Genomic DNA, 22,789 nt, shown 5'->3' with positions numbered 1-22,789 from the left:
AATGTATAAATGTGGTAATGTCCTTCCTTTTTAATGTACAATAAAACTATGAGTATAGTAATTGATATCTTTCTCATTATTTTAACCTGGCATCGACCAATGTGCGTTTGAACACGGACATGCGCACAGTGGGTTTTCCGTTTTCCTAACTACCATGGCCCAACTCTAATAAAGCCCGCGGATGTCCGGCCATATTGTACATCTAAGGGCCAAAATGTTAACATTCTTTGAACTGGCTTGCTTCTGCCAAAAACTGACAAATACTGTTTTCAAAAGATAAATAGCAATAAAGAACAGGGGCGTACAAGGCGTTGCATATCTCCCACTCGGAGCAATGAAGTCGAAAGAATTTCAATTAACTAAAGTTAGAATATTAATTTTCGACTTGTATGCATTGTTTTCATTATAATTTTCACGATGGAAGTCAATATTGTGCTTTCATTCTATAAACACGACAGGTATTGGTTTCCAAATTAAGCTGCACATCGTTTTTTGCCGAAATCTTAATCATTCACTGTTTTTAATTGCAAAATTAGGTATGAATGGGTCCCGACTCCATCCTAAAAGTACTTTTATTTAAAGAATAAGTTTATTTTGATTTTTATTATTGATTTATCAAAATGGAGTCTAGACACATAATGGGTCAAATTTGTGTTTTTCACCAAAAACGTTTTACTTTATTAATTATTATCAAAGATTTAAATTTATTCACCCGTGCTCTTATGTGTCAAAGTAGCTCACTGTGATAGGCGGAGGCTCATAGTCCATCCTTCTCCATGGAGAGAGTGTTCGAATCGACGGCGTTTTATTTTAAATTCATTTGCCTTTAAGTAAAACGTGTTTTGCTTTTTTATGAGAAAAATATCTAATACCATTTATATAATGACAACAATAACGTAATGTTCATGTTCTGCACATACATGTACAATGTCTGATAAAAATAGCGCTAGCACAGATATGAAATCATGTTGTAATGCTTAGAAAGCAACAAATAAAACAAAAGAGATATGTACCAAGTACATGTATTATCATATATTATTTATTTGTCAGAGAAGGCAGTTCTACATGTACTGATGCATAGTTTCAAATGTAAAGATTTTTCATATGTTCATATGCCATTTCAAAATCCTGGATACGGCCGGGGGATTTGTCAGGCCTTGTACGCTCTTATCCTTTGAGGTTTTACATGTTTTGTATGAAAGTTATGCACACAAGAACAGAACAATGCCTTTGTAATAACTGCATATCTGCAAACTTTAAATTGACAATATAAAGATCTGGATAAAATATAAAAGTGGGTTATTGGTGTCGATCCACTCTACAACCATACATGTATGTTGAGAAAAAGGTCGAAGCTTGCCCATTTAAGTTGAAGCTACATATATATGTATGTCTAAGAAAAAGGCACATTTGGACTAGGACGCATGCACACCCAAATAGAATCATAATTATCTATTTTTCTAAACAGTATCTTTATTCAGAGCACTTCGCTTAAGAGATGTTTGTGATATATTCTAAAATGACCTGGACCATGCGATCCTATAACTATTATGTTTCTAATGCTCACCCAAATTGTTGTGCTACAAGCGAGTTTCAGAGTAAACAGTCATTGTATATGAAAACAAGGGTTGTGTCCTGTTTTTGTTTACGTTGGTTAAATATACTGGATACAGTTTTCAGCAAATTTTTTCTATTTGCTGTGATTGTTTGCTATCCAACAAGTAAACAGTTTCTAGTGTTTGTGACATTTAATCTTTCAAACCTTTTTTTTCCTATTCAGCAAACAATACTTAAACAACAACATAGCCTGAAGTTTTTTTTACAAAACAAAGAATTGTGAGCTAAGTATCTCAATTATAACTCAATGTCTTAGACTGGAAATACCCCCAATGAAACCAAAGAAGGTAAAATATCAAAAATGAATAAATGAAATTTGAACTTGTTCAGCCCTTATCGTGACCATGTTCCCACTTGGAACTATAACGTTAATACAAAATAAAGAATGATGAGGTCAAGGTCTTAGGGAAGGTCAAAGTAAATGAGTAATGATCTTGCTATTTGTTGAATTTCTTCTCTCCAATTTTGAAAAAATGACACTGGCTATTATGGCGAAGCCAAGCTCGAGCACTGGAGTAGGTGAATTGCTCTTTTTAATACGTTTCTTTGTTCAGGCTAGTAACGTATCGTTTTTATCTAGCAGCGTGGGAATAAAAATGGTGTAGTATATCGAAAAGAAGATACCTCAATATGCACTCTGTTTTGTTAGTGCGCCGAAAATATGCATACATCAACTTTCTGTATTTGTGGTATTCACAAGTGTCTACTCGTATGCATTGCTACCACAACAACGCTAGTAAAAAATATGACGACATTCAAACGTTGACGTAAATTAATTCATGTCTTCGTCAAAATTATTACATAATAACAACTGCAGTTGGTATTGTTACCCCTATAAATTAATAGCGTACGATTTTGTTGTTAATCTTTAAGTGTTTTGAGAGTGTGAGAACGGAACCCTTGAGTAGGAGGGCCGTGTATATAATTATTCTTGACATAAGAATTTCACAGTCATACGCTCTACTTTATACAACGACAGGGACCTTGTCGGTAATTATTCAGATTCAACGTGTTCGTTCCATTGCTCGTTGGTATCCTTATCTTTTTGGTCGTTTCGAACACTCTAGAGGTCTCTTGAACATACAGTGTTACGTTCACAAAGTTAGCTTCTTCGACTGCCATTACCCCCCAGGAGACGATGAAGCAGTACAACTTCCTTCTATTCCTGGTGTTGACCGTTCTCTGTGTGAGGTCCGCTCACAGCTGTATGTGTGACTTCCCCCACCCCCAGAACAAATTCTGCTCAGCTGATTTTGGTGAGTACACAATCTTTTTTATTGTTTTTTTTTTTCAAAACAATATACCGGTATTCACCAATTAGTCTATACATGTAAGATAACTGTGCACAATAATTAATTTAACATCATTAATTGTAAGGCTCAATTCTCTTATTTTGATGTAGACTTTTAATTTTCACGGTTATGTTGTGTGGGTGTTTAATCTCCATATTACATGTATTTGTCGTTAAGTTTGAAGTCTTGTTGATGACGCATATTTCTTTTCGAGTGTCTTCCTCTCACCAATTGAATAGAGGGACATGACCAGTTATTGTGAACTGTTTTATATGTCTTTATTGTAAATTGACGAATTTAAAAAAAGGACAACTTAAAAGGGCTTATTTGATATGTTACGTATACATACCTCTTTCAGCGAAAATGTGCAAACAAAATAATTTTTTCATTAATTAGAACAATACTATATAGACAAAAATAGCTTCATATTTTAGAAGGACGTCTAACAGAAGAAAGTGACAATTGAAGATAAAATAAAAATGTTATAAAGTTTGATGTTTTTGACGTCGAATTTTTACGTCATTTTGACGTTACCAATATTATCATAACGCCAATAGCGTGCGCGACGTACGTCATAACATTATTATGTTCCAATATTCTCTAAGAGATGAAACAACGAAAAGTGATCGGCCCCGCTAAAATATAAAAAGCCTTGCCATCATCTGTCGTTACTGTATGCATATGTATGTATAAGGATTTTCCCATCTATGTTTTTAGTTATCAAAGCAACAATAGTGAAAGAAGAACTGAAGTTTGGGGACGAGTCAATGGATATTCCATTCCCACTGCAGAAAAACTACACAGTGCAATTCAAGAAGAGAGACATATTCAAGGTATATATTAGTAGTCACATAATGCGTCTTCTCGCTTTAAGTAAACTTTCTTTTTCTTGTACAGTTTGCAGTTGTCTTTTTCTTACTGGCTTCGATTTCCCTTGAAGTCTGATCGAAAAATAAATGGAACTTATGATAAAGGAATTTTAGAAAATTTAAGCTGATTTTTCACTGGTCATTATGCGGTAGTGTACTGTATAGCATTTTATTGTTTATTGTTTGAAATCAGATTGAAATTATTTGATTTGTAACAATTAAGAGAGAAAGATGGTCTTGGCATTTTTAGACCATATATATCTTCTCCAGATAAATAGCTCTGTATAAGTAATAGAAAGATTTCAAATTTTAAATCTAAAACATTTGATTTTTTTTCTTTATCAAATAATAGTTTATGGTCAAAAATATGATTTGTACAAAATTTAACGCAATTCTGGTGGTTAGGTTGTTGACCAATCAGCCTCTAAGTATGAATTGTATGTAAATGTTTGATTTCACTGCGTACAGGGGTCATCTCTGCTGGGTTCTAGCGACACTCTGGTCATCAAGACTTCCGGTACTCCGTGGAACTGTGGGGAAACATTCACTCTCAACAAAGAATATGTCATTTCAGGTATTGGAAATTGAGTTAGAACATTTTCGCCGCGAACCCGATCATAATGTATTTGTACTGTAAACAGGGAAATATTTGTCCCTGTATTATTTTCGCCCTTTTCGCCCTCCGTGTCTTTAGGCGAATTTTAAACTGGACAAAATCAAAACAATTTTTATCTACTTTGTTTATTAAAAAGAGTATACACAAATATTTTCCAATTGTCTGTGCGAATTCAAGACTGCAAGTGTAGAATGGCCAAAAAAAAAAACCCAACGCGAAATAGCCCTGTATAAAGTATTTGGTTGAGATTCACCATATTTTGTTGCCTTTCTTAACTGTAGCTAAAACAATAAATCAAAATTCCACAACGAAATCATTGTAATGAAATATTTCTTTATTTTTCAACTTTGTTATTTCCTACGTACGTGACTTTATCATCTACATTTTGATTGACTGGTTAATAATAAGGTGATATTTTTGTTGATTAGGTTTTGTCAGTGACAGCGAGTTCTTTACAAATAATTGTCAGTGGAACCCCGAGTACCTGACCCTAGAGCCCCACCAAAGACGGGGGATCCGGTACATGTACGAACAGGGCTGTAACTGCACGGTAAGTCATGCACGGATCTAGAAGGGGTCGGGGGTTAGTAACCCCTACCCCACCCGCCCATCCCCCTTAGAAAAGTATTATATTCACGTTCATATTGTAAATTTGTCAAAAATCTGCATCGGAACTACCAGCAAACTCAGTTATCTCTCTGACCCACCTCCCTTGGAATTTTATATTGCACATGTAAGATACAGTTCAACATGCACCCCCTTCCTAAATACTAAATATGTGTCACCTTACTTTTGGTGTTTTGTGTTTTGATTACTGTTTTGTGCATGAAAGACACAGTTCAACATGCACCCCCTTCCAAAAAAAATAATTTTCACTAACTTTTGGTGTTTTGATGATTGTGTTATTTGTACAACACTGACTGTTTCTTTTTGTTTTGCAGATTCACCATTGCCGTGGTGAGAACTGCGACTTCCCCCAATCACTGAATCCGGACCAGACCTGTATTTGGCCAGGGTCTTACAACACGAACGACTGCTACGCCAAATACGGGTTCTGTTTACCGGATATTTTCGGAGTCTGCTACTGGAAACAAAACCGGATGTTGGGAGGATGTCTACAGAGGGAAGGAGGGGTTCTACCGTGAACCAAACCAGCTGGCAAAGATCGTCACAAAGACTTTTGAAAAACGTCATGTTTTCACTTTAAGTATCATGTATAATCATCAACTTGAAGTTGTTTGTTGTCAATTTATATTTGTATATACAAAGATATTTGTTTGAACATATTTATATAATCATGATGATATAAATCAGTTCAAACGCAAGTTCTAACAACTTACCAGTTGTTACAAGTTCTGAACAAATATATTTGTTCTCTAGTGGTTTGATCCCTCATCAATTCAAAAAGATGTTGAATGTTTTTCAGTTTATTATTAGTGTTGTGTTTCTGGTACGTTTCTTTTAATTTTTTTTCCAGATGAGAACGGTAATTTTCCTTTGATGAATACTGTTTAGAATAAGAACGCGTAGAATGATTTGTGTATATATGTAATGCATCATTTTTTTTAGATAAATAATATAAATACTTCAAGTATCATTATAATATTTATCAACGTCTGAATTCACTTGTTATCAATTGCAGAGAAGACAGAACAACATTGTGACATCTTACTCAAACCAACTAAAAATTCATATTTACATTTTCCAGTGTCTGTCTATGATAACACTTCGAATCGATTGCAGAAAATTATATAAATACGTGTTTAAGTAATAAGAAATCAATATTTGAATATTATGGGGTGATCAAATACGGTCGGGCGTGATCAAGTCTATCATAACGCCCTTCCGGCTTTTTTGGATTCGATCACGCCCCGACCGTATTTGACCACCTCACAACACTCAGGGAATTATACACAAATGGCCTGTGGATTATTTTGCTTTTCTTGCATGTTGACATATTTTATTTTGCATAATATAGGAGGCAGAAACATGCCTTCAAATACAAGATTACCGCTTCAAGATTTTGTTCTTGTCCAATCGATGAAGTTCTATAATAGCATTGAAATGAAAAATTTAAAATCCAGCTCTCTCTTACCTTAATTATCTACGTAACATTTGTATTAATGATACAATATATTACGTACTTTTATTCACATGAAGCCCAACTGGACAAATTCCAAATAGGAATTAGTTTAGACTTTAAACTAATACAAAACTTCCTGCAAAGTGTGATAACAATATGCTCATTTTTTTTATCATACCACCTCTAGGCGAAGTGCTCTGTATAAAGTTGATTTATGTGGAAAAATACTCAGATTTGAATTTTCTGTACTAAATAATAGTTTACGACCAAAAATGTCATGTTTAAAATATGAAGTTACTTAGTCAGATCTGATGTGTAATTTGTTTACAATTTAGCATCCTTAAATTTAGTCAGCTCAAAATTGTGACCATGCCTTTTTAGGTCGACTTTAGTTTTTCATTGCTCATGTTTTTGTGCAATTTAGTAAAATACAGTGTAGATATTATATCATTTAAAATATCTCGACTTCGGTAAAATTTAAGCAAAATTCGGCCTCCTTCTTAAACAACGAAATGTTTATAAGGGATTCATGCTTGTATGAAAGTACCACACATTGCAAAAATGTTGCAAAACCTGCATCAATTACCTAATGATAGGTAAAATTAAAATCACAATGGTTATTGTCAATCAGTATGTTAATGCAAGAAAACGTCAATTCTTGAACCATACATACATGTACATGGTAAGTTAAATTGAAAGTCCAAGCAGTTCTATTTTTAAGGAGCTGGATGGTCCAGATCTACCATAAAAAAAATTAATCTGAATATGTTTGACAAACTATAATAATTATTTTGTAAATAAAGAATTAAATTATTTTGGTTTTAAAATTTGAACATTCTCCTATATCGTTATACAGAACGTTTCACCTTAAACAATAAAATGCTTTCTTTGGTGATTCATGCGGGATATGAAGGTAGCGACATTGCAGATAAATTACATAACTAGTGTTAGCGGCTTATGTTAATTTTTTTCGGCAATGATCGCTACCTTCGTAACCCGCATGAATCATCAAAGAAAGCATTTTATTGTTTAAAATTACATCTTTCTTTTAACTAATTAATAAATTGATCATTCAAAGTAACTAAAATTTACTAAATTACTGTTAATGTACATAAGTAAGTTAGCTAAAAGAAACAGCCAAATCGTTCCCAGTGAATGGTGACATATGTGACATACATGTATATCAAACACCGGAAGCATGAGGGACCCATGTAGATTGCAAGTCTGTACCTCCTTGTTTAAAAAATTAGATTTTTCAAACCACGAGCTACAGACCTGCAGCTAATAGAATATAATTGGGGAAAAATAACAAAATCCAATTATTCAATAATATTATGGTTCTTTTAATATTAATAATTATTATAAAAAGGTTATGCATAATGCAAATACAAAAATCATACAATGGGTTTTTTTTGTTTCAAAATAATGACCACAAATGAATTAGATGGGTAGAGGGGGAAGTTTTTCACTCATATCAGTAAGTGGCTCAAAAGACACAACATGTAGCTGAAACAGACAACAAAGACAACACACAGTGACAACCTGGCAAGGAGCCAAACCGAAAGCCTTCATAAACCCTGTTGTCAACACGAGTAAGATTTTCTACAGAGTGCTCAAGAACCGAGAACAGTCGCCACATAACATGGATGTGGATTTGTTAATGTTGAAAATTTCTATCTTACAATGAATGCAGGGTAGAACCCCAAAAAATGAAATAAGTAGATGAAAGAACAAACATGGACTCTATTTTACAAGTTCAGTAAAGAAAAATATGGAAATTAGAATAATCAAGGGTGAAATTTAAAAAAAAACCAAAATAGCCAGTCCTCAAAAACCCCCAAATTTGATATGAAAACCATGTATAAAAAGAAAATGTACACAAAACATAAGGGAGAAAAATATCCTTAGTTAACATCTGTTTTGATTTGCAGTAACACATATTTGGATTTGCGACATGATGATGCTATCACTTGAAACATACAGTTACGATAACAAGGCAAAAATATTCCTTAAATTATTCGATAAATGGGATATTCAAATCTGGATAAAAACAACAAAGTGCATAAATATAAAGATAGCTGCTTGATACACATATCATATTATCAATAACCTGAACAGGGTTCTGTATTCACTACCTACAAACAGAACATAGGCTTTGATTCCTTGTTAAGACACCGAAATATTGTGGATTAGTCATTGCTGAGCCCCCCCCCCCCCCCCCCAAAAAAAAAAATCCCTCCTTTTTACATATAATATTAACTGTAGAAATAAATAAATTTTGTGCATCTTTTTATCACTGAGATAATTTTTAGAAATTCCTGTACACTTACTCTCCTACTTGAGTGATAATGTGTGTTTTTTTTTTAAATATTAGTGAGTTATACTAGATAACATGTAGTACATGCTGAGTACATGTACCTTTGTAGTGGCTGGTTCTACAGTACACTAACACTAACACTAAACCTGCTGCCACTCAGTGCAATTCTACACTACAAACCGTACACTAGTGTACACAGGTTTTAAATAAAATATAAATTACGTGAAGATTACAAATTAAAATTCATTCCTACTTGCACTAATTTTTTTTATGACTAGTCTCTCCATCCCCCTTTTGACCAACCCCATCATAATTCTCTCTCAAGCTTTTCTCGAAGTTTTAAGTCTGATACACAGTATTTGAATTTTTTAGTTTTGTTAACTCTGGCATAAAGATGGTACTTATATGTATATATATCCACACATGTAGATGTATGCTATCATGGACATACACGTGAATCTTTTCACTGTTGAACTATGTTGTAAATACATGTACTGATTAAATGTAGGTAGCATCATTTAGAATATAAAAAAATACATGTAAAAGATATATCTTTAATTTAAAAAATACCCTTCGTGTGTTTTAAAGGCTTAATTTATTACAGGAAACAAACACTGGCATTCTTAATTTTTTTAGAAATTCTATGACAGTGTGCTAAACATGTTACACATTATTTATCAGATTACTCAAAACAGAAATCTCATAGATTTATAATTTCCCAATTTCAAAGTAGTACCCAACTAAGTGAAAGAAAACCACTTACAGGAGAAAAAACAAAGGTTTATTTGTTGTGTCTTCATTGAAAAAAATATATATACCCAGCTGAAGGAGTACCCAGCCTGCACAAGGCCATTTTTCTGCTCAACAGTCTAAAGCCACTGTATACCTAATACCGTACGTTACAAACAATGCATGTAATTAATAACTGATCAGTATTTGGAAAGAAAAATGGGGCACATTTAAAATCACAGTACATATACAACTTTATGAACAACACTTATTACAACCTTGACTATTCGTAGGTAAAAAGTAGGCATCATTTAATACAGTCGGCTACAATTATTTTAAAGCATAGCTTTTGTAGCAAAGTAATACAATGGGAACAGATACAGAGTTCTCTCTGCATATAAACTAAAATAAGCTGTAAATAAAAGACAGAGAAGCGTAGCTACGAGATCTACAAATTTGGCACGCCACAACCTTAACACCCAACAGAAAATCTGAACAAGGGCTTAATAGGTCCACATTCAAAACAAAAATCACTTCATACACATTTCATACCCCTCTCAAGCTGTAACTGCCTTAAAAATTTAGACTATAATGTAAAAACAGAAAAATCAAATAACAACCTATCTTTGGTGTATCATATATCATTCATAATGCACTTTTGAAGCACAGTTTGTGATTCTAAAATCAAATATTTCCTATAAATTTTATACTTGTCAATTTCTTCTTTAAAATATAACTTATTTTTAAAACTTCTATCTGTATACACTATCAGCATAGCTCACTTGCACACAGACTAGATGAAAATGGAGTGTATTACTACACACAAGTTTTACAAATGCTTTGGAACACATTAGTGGCGCAAAGGCCCAAACTGATAAAGGGGGTGATATCAAAATACAACTCGCAGAGCATAGTCACTAATAGGGGGTGATATCAAAATACAACTGGCAGAGCATAATCAATCTTGCAGCATTACATGCAAGCTCTGATACATGTACATACACAGCAGCAAGAGATACACAGGTTTATACTGAACATTAAATGTAAATGATAAAATGTTATGGATATTAAATACAACCTTAGCCATAATTAAAACAGTGTAAATTATATATACTAATATATTCCAAAATCATTTCAAATTCCTTACCAATCTTACAGTCTGTTGAGAATTCTGAATATACAGGTCCTTCTTTACCCAAATTAAAACACCTGAGACATAATGAGTAAGTCTACAAGATATTCCTAACAATTAACTTTTTCCTAGATTATCCTAGATTTGAGAATTGATGACTTTTCAGTATATTCTGATGTCTACAAAATAGTTCTAAACACCTAGACAATCTCGATAGCTGATATTCATTTTGTGTCACTACAAAGTTCCAATTTTCAATGTACTGAGGAGAAAAAAAATACTCAGATTAGCCATCTTTTTAACTAAAGTGGCAGTAATATCACCAATTATTAAAGTACATAAAAACAAAGTCAACAGAAAAATTGACGGACCATCACAACAACCAACTAAACGTTAGCAAAGTTACAACACCTCTTGTAGTCTGAACAAGTCCCTGTATTCACACAACCTTTCAATATATAAGTTAAAAATACATGTATCAATCACAGTTCTTGACCTCCATTTTTTGAACAGGTCAAGTGGAAATCCTGTGTCCTTGAGAGAAACTTTTAGATCCTCCCCTTTTTTTCTGCAGCAATCTTAATGCACCAGTATCAGAGAATGGGTTTTATGGTAAAAATGATTCATGTTCCGATACAAGTCCTCCACAGTATCATTTTGTCTTGCCATTTACGCCGATGAGCTCACAATCGATTGATGATGTTGGCACATTTTGCACATTGTTTTAAACATACACACTAGCTACGGTATGATTGACCTATTATGGGATCTTCGAATCTAACTTCATAGACACATACTACAAAAGCATCCTTGATAAAATGAGCTAGATGTCAGGAATTATCCTAATAAAATACTGGGAAGCCTATGATTATGACACATAGAAATGGACTACCCAATGGGTCATTTCACAAATCATTTCCATGGCGATCCTGCACCGCACTGGGAGCACCACCTTGTTATCAGATTGTGGTCTCCACTCGGGCCTGGAGATTCGGACTGCGTGGCAGGGTGCCGTTTTTCTTGGCGGAAGAAGATCGCAGGTGGAGGTGGTGTGACAGAGAAGCGGTCTCTCTTTCGAACTGTTCTTGAATGTAGCTGTTCATGGCCAGGAATATATACAGGTAATCCTCGGGACTGCCGATGATCCCCGGGCGCTTCTTGTGGTACAGTTTACACAGGTGGTACACGTCGATTGTCTTGTCGTGGTTCAGTTGGTCCAACAGGGAGGACAGGATACAGAACCGAGCCCCCTCCACCCCACCAAACCTGTCAACATTACACAGAACAGTGCTACAGGTCTATCTAGACAGCATATTAACATGAAATTAATAAAAATTCTTAAACAGATGTGCATGATATCAGTTAAATAGTTTGGCTTATTCATTACTGTTATTTAGCGTTCATTATGAAAAGTGACTGAAAAAAAAATATACTCCTTCTTTGACAAATACAATGCCAGTGTTTTGCTCTCTCTCTCTCTCTTGTTGGAAATACAATGTTTGATCAATGCTTTTTAAGATCCCTGTAACCTGAGTTTACAGGAATCATCGTGTATCTTTACCTGTCCACTACAATGATGGGGCCACCATCTTTCTGGGCCTGCAGCTCCTTGACCCGCTCCACAAGATCAAATGCTTTGAACTCGGGCATGTCTGCAGGAGGCCAGTCTGGGCAGGAAATTATTCGGGTCACCAGAACATAATCATCCTAAATGAAAGTAAAATGAAAATATTGCTGATTTGAAATTGTTACATTTGTATATGCTACATGTATAATGCAGATTTGTGTCACTAAATTTAAATAAAAATGTTTCGCATTCAGTAGTGATAATGCTTCAACAAAGCAGTAAGGTGGTTAAAGACTAAAAATATGCTGTGTTTTACAATTTAAAATATAAGATCTTATAATGCTCTTCTGCAATACAAAGTACAGAATGATATAAATCTGCCTAGTAAGTTATTGTGACAAATACTGTTATACATGTTTACACAGTTCATGTATTCCATGTATTATAATCATTGCATTTTACATCTAAACTTTAATTGTAAAATCATAATTTTATGAACGTTAATCACCATTAACCCTTCTACAAACCTTCAACTAAGGTTAAAACAAGCACAGCAAGGACTACAAATGTACATAAACATAAAGAGGTCCATAGTGCATTAACTTATACGAAGCTGACACTACCTATTTATTTTGTGAGATTACTTAATGTACAAATGAGTATATATCAGATTACAAATTCACAAATTTACATAACTAAACAATTGTTGAAATTGCGAGATACCTGAACAAGAATTACCGGTATTAAGTAGAATACCCAAGCAGAGTTTAATTAAGGGGAGTGACTTTTAAAAAGGCCAAGAACTGTTCAAGTGTGCAAGACTGAGTATTTTTTTTATTTTTAAGCACCCTTAGGTGCAAAATTATAACTTTCTTTTGTCTTATGGTTTTATACAAAATGAATATTACAGTGTAATTGTAACTTTAATTAGTTGAGAAATAGATATTGTATGACTTTGACAGGGTAAAATGCTTAAATGGCGCTTAAACATCATCGTTTCCCGGTTTTGTAAACAACATGTATGCATTAACTCTGTAGAAAGCTGAAGAAAAAGTATGATTTGCTCATTTATTCAAGGTGGCAATGAATTTTTAAAAAAGAATTTCTTCACAGAGCATTAAGAAAAACATATTAGCATATAAAAGTGTTATTTTGTTAGAAATTAATTTTATAAGCTAGCCCATATATACCGCAATATGCTAATTTTCGTGGGGAAAAATTGGTGTTTTTTTTATATTATCCCTGGACCAAACCATTAACTTTTTTTAAAATTTCACTATTGGTGAATTTTTACATTTGTTTTCATATATTTAAAAGAAAAAGAAGTCCCTAGGTCAGAAATGCAAAAAAAAGGAGAAATGTGAAAATTTAGCAGTTTTTTTTAAACATATTCCTATAGGGTCCCATTAAAAAAAATTAATAACTTTTGAGTTGACCTCATAGGAAATCAGGGAGGTAAATACATATATTTTAGATCTAAAAAAAAATTGATTAAGAAGTAAAACTATATGTCAGAAATTTCATAAAAATATTTAGGGTGTAAATAATAAAACACTGCCTCGTTTAATTTTCCCACGATTCAGTACATTCAGAGAACCCAGGCACATTGTACCAGTAAACGTATGATGCAGGCAAGTTTAGATATTAAAATAAAATTTCCTTTTGCTTCATTTTCAGCGAAAACTTGATTTATCAACATAAATTCTTAAACAAAAAAAACCAAAAATTTGTTGATACATGTACTTTGAAACAATCTTGTGAATGTATATTGACTTCCCTCTTTGGTACATTAATCAATATACTTTGACTCTCATTTCACAGATCATGAAAAGTACATGAACACATGTTCATTTGTATGTTGTGAAATATATCTTACGTTTACTTTTTATGTGAAACTCAACATGAACTATAAATTTAAATAAATATATCAGGTACGCATGTACTGATATCTGCTTGTATATTTTTTCCCAAGACATCAAAATCAAAACAGCATGGGAAAAGAAAACCCACATCGACCATGAGATAATGACGCTAAATGCCAAACAGAACAAAAACTAGAGCAAAGCTCGTGGCAAAGCCACGAGTAGGTCTTCCGTTGTTGCTGCGGGATAAAAATATATGTAATATGGTGTCAAACGATTATATGACTAAACTTTCAGTTCTGCTTTTGTTATAAAAACGTGTTGTGATTGAAAGCCTGTATATAAAATGTGTTTTGAACAAGACAGGAAGAAAATGTTTTAGGAAAACTATTTGTCGAACACAGTCTGTGTAATCGTTTCAAAAATTCTATAAAATGTGAGATGTTTAATGGCGAGTTAAATTTTAAAAGGGTAGCAAGCATTGTTATAAACAGTATGTACTCATGATTCATGTCAGGAATTGCAGTTTTTTTTAAAAACTTAACCCGCCTACAAAACACGTAACCTTTTCTCTAAGATAACTTGTTTATTTAAATCTTTCTAAATTTTTGAAGACTATTTGCAAGTTTAAAATTGTTACGGTCTGACAAAATTTAGTAATTAGTCAAAATTGAGGGCATCTTTGAGATTTTCTTCAGGGAAATGTGTGTCGTCTGATATTATTTAATGATACGAGTAGATTTGGACATTCAAAAAAATATATAATCAGCTAATAAAAAAGATGAGCGGGAGAATTTATGCAAAGGCGGGCATCTAACTCTTACACCAGATGGTGCTGTTTCATAGAGACACCGCTATGTAATGTGAATTAAATAACCTTATTTACAGAAATGAATATTACTTCTCTCGACGATGTAATAATATGCAAAATCCTTATTTTTATGTCAGTGGGATGACTAATTAAATTAATAAAAAAACAAGAGAAAAGCTGTCAATGTGACAGCAAACCGGGTTTTCTTTTATGTGAACTGTATCCATAATCCTATCAACACGTATCCAGTGAAATGGAGTACCCTATATGCAACATTTTGCCAAAAAATGACTAAGTTCAAAAGCTAATATTTTTTTCATAAATTATCGGAAATCAAAATCCTAGCAATATGCACACCTCTGATATATGTACAATTGATCTGCAAAAGAACAACTTCCTATCTTGAGAACTGTAGGAGGAGTTATCCGTACAATGAGGGTACCCTATATGCAATATTTTGCCAAAAATGACTAAGTTCAAAAGCTGGTGTTTTTTTCATAAATTATCAGAAATCAAAATCCTAGCAATATGCACACCTCTGATATATGAACAATTGATCTGCAAAAGAACAACTTCCTATCTTAAAAACTGTAGGAGGAGTTATCCGTACAATGAGGGTACCCTATATGCAATATTTTGCCAAAAAATGACTAAGTTCAAAAGCTGGTATTTTTTTCATAAATTATCAGAAATCAAAATCCTAGCAATATGCACACCTCTGATATATGTACAATTGATCTGCAAAAGAACAACTTCCTATCTTAAAAACTGTAGGAGGAGTTATCCGTACAATGAGGGTACCCTATATGCAATATTTTGCCAAAAAATGACTAAGTTCAAAAGCTGGTATTTTTTTCATAAATTATCCGAAATCAAAATCCTAGCAATATGCACACCTCTAATATATGTACAATTGATCTGCAAAAGAACAACTTCCTATCTTAAAAACTGTAGGAGGAGTTATCCGTACAATGAGGGTACCCTATATGCAATATTTTGCCAAAAAATGACTAAGTTCAAAAGCTGGTATTTTTTTCATAAATTATCAGAAATCAAAATCCTAGCAATGTGCACACCTCTGATATATGTACAATTGATCTGCAAAAGAACAACTTCCTATCTTAAAAACTGTAGGAGGAGTTATCCGTACAATGAGGGTACCCTATATGCAAAATTTTGCCAAAAAATGACAAAGTTCAAAAGCTGGTATTTTTTCGATAAATTATCGGAAATCAAAATCCTAGCAATATGCACACCTCTGATATATGTACAATTGATCTGCAAAAGAACAACTTCCTATCTTGAAAACTGTAGGAGGAGTTATCCGTACAATGAGGGTACCCTTTTGGCAGCCGCCCGCCCGCCCACCCGCCCGCCATTTTCACCATTTTAATAACCGGATTTTTCCGTTGGAAAACCCGGTTAACAACTTCAATTGCGCTTGCGTAAATTGGAATTCTGGGAAGGAATTAGACAGTCCGTGTTAGAGAAATTCGAAGAAGTTATGAAACTGGTCAGTTTCAAGATCAAACTGTGCATTGATGTATTAAAAGACTATCATTGGTATCGTCTGTAGCCATGGTCCGGAATCCGTATGTGCAGTCATACATTGTATGTACATCGATACACCTATACCTCCTCACCTACAGCCATACAAATGAGGGTGCAACCTTCATATACACAAGCATATTAGTATTATAATTCTGGAAACTATTTATCTTGTATTTAATATATTGGGTATTCATTGTTCACATAAAAGCCACCTATATTCCACTGGCTGTAGCTTACCTTGTAAGTAAATTAAGTTGCATTACAACCTCATAATACACAACTTCAATTAAAAGTTGTTTTTTTTTAATCAATTTCCATTCAATTAGCAATAAATAAAATTCCCAATAACGCACATCTATCTTACTTAAGTGTAACTTTGAGAAGCGCATATATTTTTGGGTGGCAGATATATCGCTATATTATAGCCTGCAAGTCAAGTGAATTATCATGGTCTTTCAAAGAAATAAGATATCCGTCGACAGTTGCAGTACTTTGATGATTTCTATGGCGATCGACTGCATTGCATAATGTAGTCGTATTTCCCAAGAAAAAAATTGTCTTTGTCTTCAAACTTTTAATTATAATATATCATGAATTATTATGTTCATAACTATAAAAGTTTAGCGTGATCAACAGGTTAATTTATTAGCCACATTCTTAGGTTACGATTTCCCATCTTTAATGTGAAGATGATTGACTTAGAATAATAGTCTTATTGTTTATAAAAGCACCCTTCCAGTTGTTACTCAATTACATATGTTCTGAGTTGTGTGCGCTGAAGCGACACAAGATCTTCGGTCGCACGTGGCGATTGAATTAACGCAGACTGACCGAATAAACACACGGGTGGGAAAATTAAACACGTTGAGGAGAAAAGAAGTCACCAAAAATCATTTTCGACAGATCTGGATATCTTTTCGCCAATTTAAAAAAATCCAGCGCGAGCACTTGTCAGAGGGGCGGGAGGAGGGGGGACACAGCACTGAGTTCGCTTCCACACTGAAACGAACAACCATGTAGAAAAACTACAGAGTGATTAATATGTGACTGATAGAATCTATTAATCTTAAATTGTTTAAAACTCATGTGAATATTCTTTTAAATAATCATCAAATGCCTCAATTTAGGACAATTCAGGACATTCTTTTATCGTGCTAGCACCTACCGCAAACATGTACATGTAACATGGAACTTTGATTATAATTTGATTTGATTTTTAAACTACCTTGTACGCTATCGTATAATAAAATCAATGCTTAATCAACTGTACAAGTAAAATAAATTTATTTATTTTCGTCTTAAATCTATATAATAGTTGAAAACATAATAAAATATAGTTCTGTCCGTGCAAAATATGAAACATGAACGCGTGATAAGGTACATATAGAAGAACACGAGCCGACCGCAGATCACTTGTCCACTCGCGCTGGATCTCCTCGGCCATGTGCGAGGGATGATCATCATTTAATATCAGGGGGGGGGGGGTTAAAATTTTTTAGATATACAAACCAACCATTAATTTATGTCTAACTATGTTTCCGATTTGGAGTAATATCTTTCATTAATATTCAGTTACACTCAAATGTTTAATTAAATAAATACAAGATGGACAAACTTTTATAATATAAAATTAAAACAGTTCTTGTATTTACGGCTATATAAACTCAAACACGTTCATCTTCATCTAAGTGTGCGAATCCTGTGTATTAGATAACCGCTTACCGCTAGTAGTGCAGCCGTGGCTGATCGGCCGTGGACGAAGGATAGATTACGTAAAAGTACAACGCACAGACACGCACATCTCAGAACCCAGGAAGATTTGAAAAGTTTGCCGTATAATGACCATGTTCTATCAAATAGACGTTCTTTATTTTAAACCTAAAACCCACCATTGATCTATGTCTGATATTGCTTTAGATTGAGAATGACATTACTTTTATTAATTAACTGAACGATTTCTTAATTGACACCCAATCGTTTAGTCCATAAAACTTTTATGTGTAATCAAAACTACAACAATTTTTGAGTTCGCGACTAAATAAACTCATTTGTGAGAGACGCAACTCTCGTGTATTACATGTAGATAACCGCTGACCGCTAGGTAGCCCAGCCGCGACCATGATGACCGATTTTCTCGGCCGCGGGCGAGGAAGCTTGGCTAAATGCCGCGAGTACTGGTCAACACGTATTACTTTTTACCCGAATATTATGCACTACCCGAACACAAAAACAGTTTTATGAGATCAATAAAGTCACAAGCAACATTTTTTGCAGCGACGCCCATATCGAAAAATTTACCGTTTTAGAGTTATGAAGCAAAGACTTTTAAGGGATCTAGACCCCTCATTTTAGGAGCTAGCCCCTTTTTTATGGTATCAAATGAAAGCTCTTGATATTCTGCACAACTTTTATTCTATATGTGTCTAGAAAAAATTTACAACTAAAAAGTTATTGAGCAAAGATATAAGCAAAATTTAACATTTTTTGAAACATAAATTTCGATGTAATTTTTTAAGCAGTATACGTGTGTTAATCAAACATGTAAAACTAGGAGGACAACGTTGAAGATGTCTACATTAAAGATTTGTAAATTAAAACTACTTGCTACGGATCTACTCGGAGCCTTTGCAGGTACACGAGACCCACTAAAAAAATATTCAAAGGGGAATAACTCAAAACCGGAAGTAGCAATTTCACCATATTTTTTGCTATAGTAAGCTATTGTCATTTACAATAAACCCTGAAAATTTGAATAAAATCTAATGACAAACAAGCGAGATATTACAGTTTAAAGAAACGTCTAGAAGAAAAAGAAGAAGAAAAATAATAATGAAGAATTTCCAACAGAATCAGTACAAGGTCTTCCGTTGGAAACGGAAGACCTTAACAAGCTAAAAGTCAAACCCAAACAGTGAAACAAGCAGGATAGAACTAGTATCATACCCAGCTACAGGTCTGTCAATCAAAACAAACAATCAAAGCATCTAATACTTAAACAATAAAAGCTACAGAAAGAACAGAATTTAAAAAAAAAAAACAGAAAAAAATTATCAATAGACATATGTATCTTACAGAAAAGAAAAAATGTCACGTGTAGGAGAGACTAAGAAATCGTAAGCTCTTTATAATAGAAGACAGAAAAGAGGATATAGATATGAGGTCACCTTTACATGACCTTGACCTACCTGCGTAGATTCCAGTAAGAACGTCAGGACTGAGTAATTGGCTCCTTCCTCTGATTCCTGGAAAACCAATTTAAAATTGGCCGTGTCCATCCCCACAGAATCCGCCTCATCTGGCCAAAACTTCATGAAATCCTGAAGTTCATAGAATTTAATTTTAAAGATTTAATTAAAAGATATTCCCAAAGAATCCCAACTGCCCCTTTCTAATACCCCAAATATTTGAGGAAATGTTGTTTAATGCAACATGTGTTACATATGAGTTTCAAAGAATTTTGGATGTTATTCATGTATTCATATAATAATATCCTTGATTCCTGATTAAATACTCTAAATACACTGAATACAGGGAAATATTCGCCCGTTTTATTTTCACCTCTTTCGCCCTCATTGTCAGTGGTCAAATTTAAGACTGGGCTAATTCAAAACAATTTTTAGATAATTGTATTAATTAGAAAGAGTATCGATTTCCAACCGAGTCAGGGCGAATTCAAGGCGCTGCAAGTGAAGGATGAAAATAACAAGGGGTGAAAATAATCCTGTGTACAGTCGTTAATATATCTAGGTTATCTTAGCTCACCTGGTCGTCGACCCTGGAGAGGAGGACTATGACGGAGCTGTTGTTGTCCCACACCATCCTCCAGAAGTCACCCACCGTCGCCTCCAGGGGGTGCTGGGTCAGGATGAACTCGTCTGTGTGGTTGTAACCCTGATAATGACCACAATTCATTGACTTAACTTTGTTTATTTCTATCAATAACCACAATTCACTGACTACAAAGCTGCAGTTCAAATTTATCTTTCATTCAAGGTGTATACATTTAACAGAATCTAAGAGCAGGTCTTGATAATTCAAGCCAGAAGAAAGATTTTACACTGCTTTAGTGGCTTGGCTACACCTTGATCAAAGTAGCCTTAAATGAGGATAAGGTACTCTTCTTTTTACTTCCCAAGCCAAAATATCAATGGCCTACATAGTCCATCTAACACTTAGGTATAGAAATAGTTTTTTCGATTTAACCCTCTAGGATGTGTTACCTGTAAGTAGGTGGCGTTGATGTAGTCGGAGCCCTCCACGCCGGGCAGGAAGGGCAGTTTGACCCGCTTGGGGTACAGAGGAATGAAGTCGGTGTTTCTGTTTTTCTCTATGGAAATGGGATCCAGAGCTAGAGATTTGTCTGAGTCTTTGGGTTTGTAGGATGTGACAATCTGCAATATGTAAATGATAAAACATTTATGAAATGACAAAAAAATCTATATGTTGTGATATCTGATTGACTACGCAATTCAAAATACATAAAATACATTCTCTCCATCTCCTCCTCAATCTCTTTGAAACAGAATTCAGCCAGCAAGAAAGTACAAAGCACTTACAAGGAAAATGTTTTGTAGAAGAGAGGGCATGATGTCGGGCGGCGTCTCTGAGAGTTTGTCCGTGTACAGTTTGACGTCGGACTGCCTGATTTCGGTGAGGGGACACAGCAGATACTCGGCCAGGGCGTCGTGGATCAACATGTACTGGTCCTTTATAATGCAAATTACAGAACATACAAATACATGTGCAGTTTTATGCCCCCCAAAAAATTAATACTTTGATTCTTGGCCCGTAAATTTCAAAATATATTGTAGCAGGCAGGAAGGAGTTTTTTTCATATTTTCAATAGTAAGATTTGCAAAGCAAAATGATTCACGTTTCATAATTTAATTTTATTAAAAATTTAGTTATCCTATTTTAGTTCGGCATTCAAATTAATCAATACAGCATGCCCTAGAACCACCACATTAAATTTTGGGGGCTAAAATGACATGTGTAGAGTTTACACAGAATGGTGTCTCTGATTATAAACATCATAATAATTATACATTTCTGGGTTGTAACTATCAGCATGAGCAAATAATCAAACTTATCAATAAGTTGCTTGAAAGCAAAATTAAATAGGAAGTTATAAATTTATCAAATATGATTAAGATTTTCTCACCTCGGTTTGCACCAGAAAGTTTCTTTGTTGACGGATTTTTAATAGAAAGGCGGGTATATTGATTGTACCCAGGTCTTTGATTTGATCTATCATACTGTCAATCAAAATATAGGTTCCTGTTCTCCCAACCCCTGCACTGTAAAAAAAAACAAACAAAAGGGTTAATTTATCATGCCAAAAATCTCACTGATAATTACCGTACTGATAATGTTTAATTGTCAGCACGATTAAAATGCTTTACATGTAAAAGTGTGTGGCAGTTGAGCCCCCTGAAAATTTCCATATGTTTTAACATATTGCTGCCTATGCACAACTTCAGGATGCAAAGTAATGTGTAATCAGCAAATGGTGGAGTAGAGCATTGACATTCATGAATGAAAAATGATAAAAAATAATTGAAGATGGCGACTCTATTCTAAACCACATGCTCTGTATTATTTCAATTTTACGTTCAAATTAACATATTAGACACTATACATGTAGTCCACTTTTAACTTAAAAGAACAATCACTGGTGCTCACTGTACATGTACTAACTTTTATTTGAGTTTGAGAAATTTTCCTGAGATTAACAAGAGCCTTGTCGTTGCGAAAATTTCTCGCCACAAACCAGTTATCGTCACATAGTTCTTATAACAAAATGGATGTTGATAAGGCTTGCTCACCAAAATAAGTTGCTGCAAACCAGTTTATCTCTGGTTGTGAAATAAAGTTGTCACGAATAATAGTTGTTTTAGAGTATATGGTTTCTATGTTATACCTGCAGTGTACTACAATAGGCCCCGCTCTGATCGGGTTCATGGCAGCAGATTTCTGTACAAATTTTAGGACAGGGAGAGTGAAGTCTGGCACCCCATGGTCCGGCCACTCGGTGTAATGGAACTGGTGAACTATTCGCTCGGAAAACTGCTGCAAAATCAAATTAAAACACATCTTTAAAAAAAGAAACAGTTATTTCATAGTTGTCCTCTCTAAAGAAAGAAATTTAAAACTGTATCAGCCAAAAAAAAAAATTTTTTTTGTTTTGAAAATACTATTTCATTGATTTTGGAATTAAGTTGTTTTAAATGGATATAAAACATTATTTCAATAACTTTTAAGTATACAATGATGGCATGTAAATTACATAACATCTGTAAGTAAGAAGCTTGAGGCACAGTTGCTGTAGTTTCTTCCTCAGTGC

General features: G+C 34.0%; 2 protein-coding genes across 7 annotated transcripts in view; one reads left to right on the top strand and one right to left on the bottom strand.

The window, feature by feature from the left end:
• The first annotated feature begins 2,534 nt into the window (after positions 1-2,534).
• LOC128159601 (metalloproteinase inhibitor 1-like) lies at positions 2,535-5,959 on the top strand. Its single transcript, XM_052822742.1, has 5 exons — positions 2,535-2,873; positions 3,627-3,742; positions 4,247-4,352; positions 4,823-4,944; positions 5,336-5,959. Exons 1-5 carry the CDS (start codon positions 2,756-2,758, stop codon positions 5,537-5,539), a joined length of 666 nt encoding a protein of 221 aa, XP_052678702.1. The 5' UTR covers positions 2,535-2,755; the 3' UTR covers positions 5,540-5,959.
• A 1,837-nt stretch (positions 5,960-7,796) lies between these two features.
• LOC128158492 (tyrosine-protein phosphatase 99A-like) overlaps positions 7,797-22,789 on the bottom strand; it is a 37,806-nt gene continuing 22,813 nt past the window's right edge. For 5 of the 6 annotated variants that reach the window (XM_052821356.1, XM_052821357.1, XM_052821359.1 and 2 more), the window contains 8 exons: positions 22,367-22,515; positions 21,608-21,743; positions 21,003-21,152; positions 20,667-20,837; positions 20,209-20,337; positions 19,632-19,763; positions 12,217-12,362; positions 7,797-11,921 (listed from right to left, as the gene is read on the bottom strand). In XM_052821356.1, the coding sequence (XP_052677316.1) occupies positions 11,615-11,921; positions 12,217-12,362; positions 19,632-19,763; positions 20,209-20,337; positions 20,667-20,837; positions 21,003-21,152; positions 21,608-21,743; positions 22,367-22,515 (1,320 nt within the window). In that variant the 3' untranslated portion in view covers positions 7,797-11,614. Of the gene's footprint in view, positions 11,922-12,216; positions 12,363-19,368; positions 19,402-19,631; positions 19,764-20,208; positions 20,338-20,666; positions 20,838-21,002; positions 21,153-21,607; positions 21,744-22,366; positions 22,516-22,789 lie in introns of those variants that run through there. The other variant, XM_052821361.1, reaches the window with a different exon arrangement.

Source organism: Crassostrea angulata, chromosome 8, assembly GCF_025612915.1.
Source record: "Crassostrea angulata isolate pt1a10 chromosome 8, ASM2561291v2, whole genome shotgun sequence".
In the NCBI taxonomy this organism is placed as follows: Eukaryota; Metazoa; Mollusca; class Bivalvia; order Ostreida; family Ostreidae; genus Magallana; species Magallana angulata.
Note: the sequence above shows the minus strand (reverse complement) of the source record. Positions and strands in the feature narration are given on the sequence as shown.

What these genes read in the sequence shown, in the direction of transcription:
- LOC128159601 (XM_052822742.1), top strand. Translation starts at nt 2,756, where the DNA reads ATGAAGCAGTACAACTTCCTTCTATTCCTGGTGTTGACCGTTCTCTGT. An exon ending in CAAAGAATATGTCATTTCAG is followed by an intron (nt 4,353 to 4,822) that starts GTATTGGAAATT and finishes TTTGTTGATTAG; the next exon opens with GTTTTGTCAGTGACAGCGAG. An exon ending in AACAGGGCTGTAACTGCACG is followed by an intron (nt 4,945 to 5,335) that starts GTAAGTCATGCA and finishes TTTGTTTTGCAG; the next exon opens with ATTCACCATTGCCGTGGTGA.